Genomic DNA, 10,263 nt, shown 5'->3' on the forward strand with positions numbered 1-10,263 from the left:
CATTATTAAAATCGCGGATTATTAGTTCAATATCATTATCATATGTATAAAGTTTGATTATTAAAGATCACTAGACTATATATCGATAAATACCAGATAAAATTCTTAGTCATTTGTGTTATCAGCAAAAAACCTACTGTTTCGTAATAATCAACATAGGTACATCGACACTTATGCAAAATACAAGAGATCGATCATAATTAGACAAGATAGAAAAAATCTGCTGTTAAATCTTGCAAACGCACGTATTTGATATTTTTTTATATATATATTTATTTTATTAGGCAACAAGATCATCAAAGTCTTATATTGTTTGACCCATAGTAGCCTCACAGGTATAGATACTATTCTTAATCTTTAAATCTTCGAAAAAAATATTCCATTTCACTAATAGAACACACCGGGGAGAAAGAGATTGTTAGCAATGGAGACTGAGAATCCTATTGCTAGCAATATACCTAACCAGAGCGACCTCCTCGCGGTTCTCCCTGGAAACTATCATGGTTAATTCCTGATGAATTCATCATTATGGGCTAACTGGCCTGTTTTCATTCTCATCGATCACCCTTCACTGGTGCTCCGCCAACGTATCCCGTTAGCGCAGGCTGGGTTACCATACCATTTTCACCCATCAAAAAAAAAAATAGAACACACCATTAAAGGACTACTGATGATTTCAATTTCAGATTGTATAATAATGTCAATCTAACAATTTATAACCGCTTTATTTAGTTAATTTGATTAATAATTATGTAATTCTAATCATTAATTTAAGTCTTACAACACGTATAAAAACAGTCTAACTCTTCATCAAAATTGGTCAATATATTTAGTTTCTGCTTTACTTCAAATATTCACACACAGACCTCAGGTACTTGAACCCATAAAACTTTATCAACCTTCTTTTGTTAACCAGGTATTAAAGTCCATTTTGCAACACCATAAAAAGCGTTATAAATGACTAATTGTATCCCACGGCCTTACATGAATTAGGATTCGTATTGATCTACCAACATACGGTTTACCTGTATATCAAATTCCATTCAAATCCATTCCAAATATACAAACTTCTATACATATACGTCATTAGTAGAATTAGTGTGATAAAACATGTAATTAATACTCGTAAGACCTTAAGTGACTTATTAATTAAATAGACTTAATTTAATATAAACAAAATCCGAAAGTCTACACCGATGTTTTGTTTATAATAATATTGAAGACCTTTGGGGCGCAATAGTGGGCACGTTGCTCTGCGTAAATGAGATCCCGAGTGCAATTCTAAGTCGGGCTAATTTAAAAAATGAAGTTTTCTAAATTGACCCTGGTCTGAATGTTCTGAGTTTTACCCCCAGATATTCGTTACCTGATTCCTGATAATATAAAATATCCGAACTTGAGACTTGTAACTCCGCCTGCGCTAACGGGATACGCTAGCGGAGCACCAGATTCTATAATCACTATTACAATTACAGTAGATGCCAGGAAAAATAAGACAAATTTTATTTTACAGATTCTAATCAGACTAGCATTCTTATTAACAAGGTTAATCTTGTCAGCCATTGCCTGTAGCGAATACAAATTCTATCTAACAGAATGCGAATATGAAATTTCACTGTGTGACTTGTCCAATAAAATCAATAAAATACATTTTTCATACCTGCAATGAAGCAATCTTTTCTCAAACTCAAAGATTAATTTCAATTTGTTTCAACAGTTTTTACCAATTGTTTCGTTATTATTATTTTTTCGGTATTAATCCTGACTGTATAAATGCTAAGAATATATTTATCGGAATTGTTCATCTTGAGTTCAAATGAGTTGAAATAGTCCATACATTCTTTCTTCTTGAATAAGTCATTACTAGTATTTTAACACATTGAATATATTTACCAAATTCACACTAGTAATGCTACGGGTTATGGAGTGCCGCGAGTTGAATTTTTTGGCATGTTTTATTTTTATATGATGGTCACACTGTTGTCTATTTTACACTATTTATGTATATGGGGTATATATATTTTTCAATAGTGGAATCCTAACGAGGCAAAAGAAGAGCGTTATTATAACGATAGCGAGTTGTTAATATTCCGATACTTTCAACTTTATTTATTATTGATTACAGTGTTTGATTACAAAACATACATCATAAAGAACACCGTAACACAGCTACTGTCTTCACACAAAGTACCTTGTTGGGTAGGCAAAAAGTTTAAAGACCTTTATCTTACATACTAACATATATCTCTTGCTTCATTCATTTTCATAACTCGTATTAATTTTTATTACTATGGGTACGTTTTCTTATTACATGGTAATGGAATGGCAACCCCGCCTGCGCTAACGGTATACGCCGACGGGATACCAGTGAGGGCTGAAATGCAGCACGATGGTTTATTGCTAGCGATGGGACTGGTAGTCCGCATTACTAACAATCCCTTCCACTCCACTGTGGGTAGTAATACATAATTACTATTATTGTTATTATAAGATATTGGTTAAATATATTTAACCAATATCAAATTAATCAAAATAAAGTCGAAAGGAATCGAACCCGCAACCATTGCCAGATAAGACTGTGCTATACCGCTTCACCACTGAGGTTCTCATCTACTTAGATGAATACTTTATACTTGATGAAAAGATTGAAAAGTACTTATAAAATAGATATCTTTTATACCAGAGGCTGCAGTAGGTATTGTTTGTTTCCACAGCGTCATTATCATAATAATATTTACCATTTGACAATTTAACAAATGATAACTATGACAGATTTCGAGAATAAATATAAAGAGCGTAAAATTGAAGTCAAACTAAGCTCTTTTCTATGCGTACATTGAACTCTATATATGTTGAAGTCACGTATACAATCCAAACTTATTTGTAAGAATTGTAGCTATTGTTTCTTTGGCAATTTATTAGGTACATCCTAACACTTTCATAGTTTCAACCAATCGTCATGAAATTTCAAATACACATAGTACTATATCCTGAACGAATGTGGACATAATCTACTTTTTATCCTAGTCAATCAACATATCCTGCTCACTGATAAAGTCGCGTGTAAAATTTAATATTCCATTATGTATATTTTTAATAAATAAAAAAATATCGTTTGAAACTGAAACCTAATTTTATTTTTCTATATTACCTAATTAGATATATATCTATAATGACTACAACTGAATATTATTTCTTGTTTTAATAAATATATAATCTAATAAAATAAATAAATTATTGTTAACTATATTAGTTGTAATTTGTGGTAATAAGTTTTGTAATAATAATATTCTTTTTAATTAGTTACATTATTTAACTACATTTTAGATACTTTATAGGTAAAATTATTTAAATACTTTTATTATAATTTTGTATGTTAGCACACTAGGTTTATAACATTGATTTGGCTTTTGCTGTCATAATGTTGTAATTACTTTGAATGAAAATAAAATAAATAAAATAAAAATGTAAGGCTGATGTATCAGTGCCTTACTTATTTTTAATTAGGTCACAAATATTTTTATTTCAGTTAAGATTCTAGTCCATTAAAAACAAACACCATACGATTTACTCTCATTATTCTATAAATTTGTAAACTTATGCTCCATGTAACAGCATAAAATCGTAATCAATTGCATGGAAATAATACATATATACTTATGAATAACCGGATGATAACATAACTCGCATACAAATATCATGAGTTATGTAAAAGTGTTAACGTTAATACCACCTGAGTTCATACAAACTGCTAAACCCATCAATAAATGATCGTGATTATGATTCACGACTCATCCGTAAAGAATTATATAACCAACAATTTGCTTAAACAGTAGTGACTTACTATTTAAATAAATTAACAACTTTTAGCACAGAATATATTTTACTATAATAAAAAAATATATATAGTCTTTGCTTATTATAGTATTTTATTTTTATTTATTACTAGCATTTTCCCCGTGGCTTTGCCTACATGAATCAGTGTTTATATATTATCCTGTATGTATTATCCTTTCTTCCCCATCTGTAATCCGTTCTTCGAGGGGAGGGGAAAAGAATTGTTAGTAATACGGACTATCAGTCTCATTGTTTGCAATATACCCTGTCAGGTCGACCCGCACGTGGTCCCCCCTGGAAACCATCGTGCTAAATTCCAGGTGTATCCATCACGGTGGGCTAACTGACCTGCTTTTTCGAGAAGAAAGGGATTGTTAGTAATGGGGTCTAATTTCTCCATTGCATTAATATTTATTAATAATATACCCTTTCGTGGGGAGAAAGGGATTGTTAGCAATGGAGTTTGACAGCCCCATTGCTAGCAATATTAGGTCGACCTCCACGTGATTCCCCCCGGAAACTATCGTGAACAATTCTGGTTGAATTCGTCGCGATGGGCTAACTGACCTGCTTCATTCTCACCTATCATCCACAGACGAGGTGTCTATTCCACTATCATCCATTGAAAAAAATCCGTTATTTGAGATGTAAGTGGCCGATCCATTACCTACTAACTCCCCAATCTTGTGGGGTAAATCAGTCTCCTTAGTTTGTATTTTGATAGAATTAGTAATAATACAACTTAAGTAATATTTATAAGTACTTATTTTATTTCATTAATAAAAAAATATTTCATGTCAACATTTAACATTTTTAATTAACATTTCATAAAGAAACCTATGAGACAAAGCCTATAACTATAGGCGACCTAAACAAATAAGTTTTTAATATCTTAGTCTTATATAAGTAGTCATGTAGTAGTACTCACAGTCTACACTACATCTCTACACAGAGTCGCATACGAAAAACCACGTAGATCCTCCATTTATTTTTACATAAAGTTATACCTATATATCACAATGTAAAATATTATAACAATTTTATTTAAAGTGTGATAAATGACGTGTTTAAAGTGATCTAACTAGATCTATTTTTCTAATTTATAAAATATTGTAAAATTATAAAATTAGAACAGCAGTAACGGTCGATGAAGTCTCTGTATCCCTCAAGGATTATAGTCATAAGTGTATTTATTTATTATTAAAAAAATATATTAAAAGTGCATCAATGGCTTCATAAATTGGTCTAATTACATTGATTTATAGTTTTGCACACATTAAAACAGGTCAGCAAGGCGGACTTAATGCCTGATGGCATTCTCTACCAGTCAACCGTTACACTAAACAGAGAGAGTAAATGGCGGTGCATTAGTCTAACGAAATCAATTTGTAAATATTTTGTTGGGTAATTATATTATTATATACAATATTTATATGACAGTGCAATATATCACTCAAGTCACATAAAGATTACTCAACTAAATAATATAATATGTAATTTGATGCAGGATTAATACGAGTCATTTATTGAATAGCCAACTTGCTTAGATTCCGAGTCCGCAATTTCAAAAACTCTATGGAAAAAAATGCGCCTTGTAATTAGAACTGAATACTAGTTGTAGAAGGTCACAACAGTCCCTCGAATTTTATTCTTTGTCCTGGCAGAATCTTAAAAAAATTTTTAATTCGCTCTTATAATAAAGAATTTGAATTTTAACATTTGATTTAATTAGACGATATATGTACATGGGAGATCTTTAAGAAAAACTAATATCAGGGAAAAGTAATTAGATTAATAAGGTTTTTTTTTTAATATTGTCTGTCTAACTATCTCTATGTGTATTCCGGGTTCACAGAAAACTACTGCACCAAATTGGATGCGGTTCCTTATTCCTGAAGGTCTAACCTACAACCTGTGTTTTATCTACTAGTGGTCTATTGATTTTCCTATACCTGAAATCCATGTGAAAAAACTCCCGAGTAAAAATCTAATAATTCGGTTTATTACGGTTTTAGTAGGTATATACCTACTAAAACCGTTTTAATAATCAAATTATAGAAATGTCTTTTAACATTTTTATATCATAAATGTACTTTGAGTGAATTGTAATGACAGGTCTTGTAGATTAATTAAATTTCACGAAAGGTAAATGAGATGGTTAGGTATTTTGGGGCAAGATTTTGTTGACCTTGTTTAAAGCTTAACTCAACTCTGAGAATTTTATTTCAACGTCATATATCAATAGGTAATAATGATTTATCAATGATGAAGTACTGCTCTATAAACATAGAGCTTGTGTCACAACTTAAGCACTAGAATTGAAAAATATAACTGTGAGTTACCTAAAAAACATTATTAAAATGTAGTTTATTGTTCTTTGGTCTTATGTAAATTAACACAGAGATAATAAATGTATGCCAATTATAGAGTTACCTCAATCATTAAAGATAATTAAGATTGTACATAATCACAGTATACAATGAAAACACATATCTACTGGTTTGGCAAATTAGAACTAAATATTTTTTTAATTATAAATTCCAAAATTACACTAATTTTTTTACTGAATATAAATATACACCTTAAAAATATATATTTAGAGATAAAAATACGAATTTTCGTAGTACGAATGAAAGTTAGCCTTTTCTCTAAAATAATCGAATTTCGTGAGTTAAATTTAAAGCATACATTTGTAAATCACATTTAGAATTAAAACGAATGTGCATTTTGTTTGTAGATAACATTTCCTTCCTACGCTGTGTATTTTATAACATAATTAACAATTAAACACAATAATAGTACATAATAATAATACGGACTATGTTAGAAAGAAATAAATGCAAAAGTGATTAAAAATGTATAAACTCTTAATAGGTACTGTATATTTACATTTAATTACAATAGCTTATTTAATAAACTATCGGCAATTTAAATTAATAAAAACTAAACACATAGTATTAATATTAAAAGAGCACCGTCCCCAATTCATAATGCATTAAAAATATTGTGCATTATAAAACAAAATTAATAACCCAAGATCCAATTGTGTAATAACTGTCTGATAGAAACCATCGAAAACAAATTTTATTCGTTTTAATAATATACCAATAAAGTATGTATACGGTTTTGTGATGTTTGCTAACTAAAATATAATCATATGCATATTTTGGTTATTACGCAAAAGCAATTAATGTAATTAATGTATGGTGACAATCTTACAAAAGGTGAAATATATGAGCGTACATACATATACCATATATATAAAAATAATAGTACATATATATATATATATATATATATATATATATATATATATATATATATATATATATATATATATATATATATATATATATATATATATATATATATATATATATATATATATATATATATATATATATAATATATATATATAGATATATATATATATATATATATATATATAGAAGTTAAATATATATATATATATATATATAAATACACACACCACACATAATGGGATCTTGTGCTACTTTAGAGGACCTTCTCAATTTTGTGTTTATATATATTATAAATGGTATAATTTCTCCAATTGTGATTTCATTATTCGTCAATCGAAATATTTTAGACATGTGTTGGTCCATCAATAATTTTGTCCAAATTAAAGGGAGTTCTTTTCTTAGAACAAAATGTCAATTTTAAGACACTGCTTGTATTAAGTACTTATATTACAATCTACTTAAGCTACCTTATAAATTTTATAGCGGACTTAGTCCATACTAGCCTAAATAATGGTTACTTATTGCTAATCTGGTGTTCTAGTTCTTGGAGGTTCATCACCAAAACAATGTTTGTGTGCAGGGTCTTTATAGGAATTCTCATGGAGTACACTATGGGAACTAGTACGACACTTTGTTAGACAAAGTTCGTAGTCATCTGTCAGGGAACGAAATAATACATTCTCCTCAGCAGAGAGTTTTGACAACACCAATTCTAGCATGTCTCTCTGAAAATGAAAAAAGTATGAAAGTACAAATTAATATTCTTTGAAATAATCTTAACATTCTCAGAAAGTATGCCAAAACCTGGATCTATGCTGTAATAAAATCATTAAGGTATCATGAAATAACACCTGTATAGAATTTTTCTCCAAAATTAGCTTAGGAGATTAAAAATAAAATCAGATCAAATCAACACTTTTAGTTCCTATCATCATCAACATATCAGCCTTTAACTGTCCACTGCTGAACATGAGCCTCCCTCTATTGGGGAGTTTTGCCAGTAATTACCATACTTGGCAGGCAGATTGACAACCACAGTCAGATTTCAGAGATGTTTTAAAAGAACAGTGCTGCTCACCCCTTGCCCTCCATGAGTGGATTATGAAATTTCATTTTAATAATAGAAAGTGGTAACCATCATTTATAGACATGAATATCACAAATACTGAGATGCCAGGGAGGAAAGGAATTATTAGCAATGGAGTTTGATAGCCCCATTGCTAGCAATATGCCCTATTAGGTCGACCTTCACATGGTTCCCCCTGGAAACCATCGTGAACAATTCTTGTTAAATTCGTCATGATGGGCTAACTGACCTGCTTCATCCTCACCTATCATCCATCACTGGTACCCCGCCGGTGTATACCGATAGCATAGGTGGGGTTATCATTCTATTATCACCCATAAAAAAAATATGGAGAGGCCCATTGTATCCCTCATGCATAACCATTCCTGAGTTGTTTACTACCATATCCTATATTTAAACCGAAATAGCTGTACTATGAAAGCATAGTTGCTTGACTAAAAAAATACAAATCATAACAACCAGTATTTAAATATGCTCAACAAAATAAGGGCACATTGAATATATTTACCACAACAGTCAGCATATACATAGATAAGATAGATAAAAAAAAATAGGATTAAAAATGTAAGATTTGTATTAATAGACTTCTCTAATATCTACTATATTAACATCAAATTTGTCTTAATGTACCAACCTTTCCAGGGTCTAAACAACAGGACACACAGTATTCATAAATAATACAACAGTTGTTATCTCTACAACTGTGACAACTATATCTGACTGTGGCATCAGCATCTGTATCACAGCAACCATTCTTCAAAACATCAGTTCTTTGGCAGACATAACCTGAAAAATATGTATTAAAGACTTTTATGAAAACAATAAAATTATAATTGTTATCCTGTTTACCTTTTATTTAAAAAAATTAAATATTTCACTTCATGAGACAATCTACTGATGTCCAATCATCATCATCATATCAACCATTCACTACTGAACATGGCCTTCCTCATAAGGGAGATTTTGTTAGTAAACGCTGATGCCCGTTCCTCAGCCATTAAAGTCCCATAGTCGCCTTCTACATCACCTGCGAAAAAGGAGAGGGGGACCTATTCTATGCCAGGACCATAAGGCTATAATGTACAATAATAATACAATATCAATTATAATGAGGAATAAAACATTTCAATTTGATAAAGTTATAGCCAATATATATAATAATTTTATATAGACTTCATTTAATTTTATCAACTAACTTTTAATTTCTCTTTATATACTTTATTTATTTACCTCTATCATCGACCAATAACTGTTTTCCTTGTACAGAATTTCTACATATTAAATGGTCATTTGTATCATTATGTTCTTGCAAAGTTCTCCAAACAAATGGTTTTCTTTCTATTGATATATCCTGATACATCATATGTCTGTTGTTGCCCTGTAAATTGATATGAGGTTACACTACATAAAATTTTACTATAAAATAATGTGCAAGCTATTTACATCAAAATACAACCAAAATAGTTTTAAGGAGTATAACACTTATACAATACAAATATTCATTATTTGTAAGTTACATGACTAAATTACAGTGAAATAAAAACATTTCAACCTAATTTTTAACAGCATGAAAACATCTAGGAATCTCTAAAAAAATCTAAGGCAATTAATATATATAGAAAGTACATTAATAATGCAAATAAGTAACTAACCTCTCGTAAAAAACTGACAATGCAGTAGGTCAACGAAGACGCAAATATTATGCCCAATACTAATCTTCTTCGAATGAACCTCACTAAAGCCGCATACCACATGTTAGATACTAGATTTTCAGTACTAGTAAAAATGTTAAATCTACCATTAAGGGAACACAAATGAAAAAACAGTAACATTTTTCATTCACACGCAACTCCGCGACATCGTAATATCAAACAGCACTTTCACCTTAAAAATCTTAATAAATTGAAGCAGCAAACTACTATTTAATACAACGCTGTACTGATTTAATGATGAGACATATCTTAACGATCCTTTTCATGGCCAATTTATTTTATTTAGGAAAATATTTGTAAATAATAGTAACTATATACATGGAATTAGTGTTTCTACTTGAACAATTTACAAAACTGTCAATTA

The 10,263-nt window shown here is 30.0% G+C and overlaps 1 protein-coding gene across 1 annotated transcript; it reads right to left on the reverse strand.

Moving 5' to 3' along the window:
• Positions 1 to 7,307: 7,307 nt before the first annotated feature.
• Positions 7,308 to 10,263, reverse strand: LOC113517697 (SREBP regulating gene protein). The gene is made up of 4 exons (XM_026902444.3): positions 9,840 to 10,263; positions 9,418 to 9,565; positions 8,822 to 8,973; positions 7,308 to 7,825 (listed from the first exon to the last, which is right to left on the reverse strand). The coding sequence occupies exons 1-4, from the start codon at positions 10,017 to 10,019 to the stop codon at positions 7,625 to 7,627; spliced, it is 681 nt and encodes a 226-aa protein (XP_026758245.1). The 5' UTR covers positions 10,020 to 10,263; the 3' UTR covers positions 7,308 to 7,624.

Source organism: Galleria mellonella, unplaced genomic scaffold (genome assembly GCF_026898425.1).
Source record: "Galleria mellonella isolate WM207_F2 unplaced genomic scaffold, CSIRO_AGI_GalMel_v1 utg1432, whole genome shotgun sequence".
NCBI lineage: Eukaryota > Metazoa > Arthropoda > Insecta > Lepidoptera > Pyralidae > Galleria > Galleria mellonella.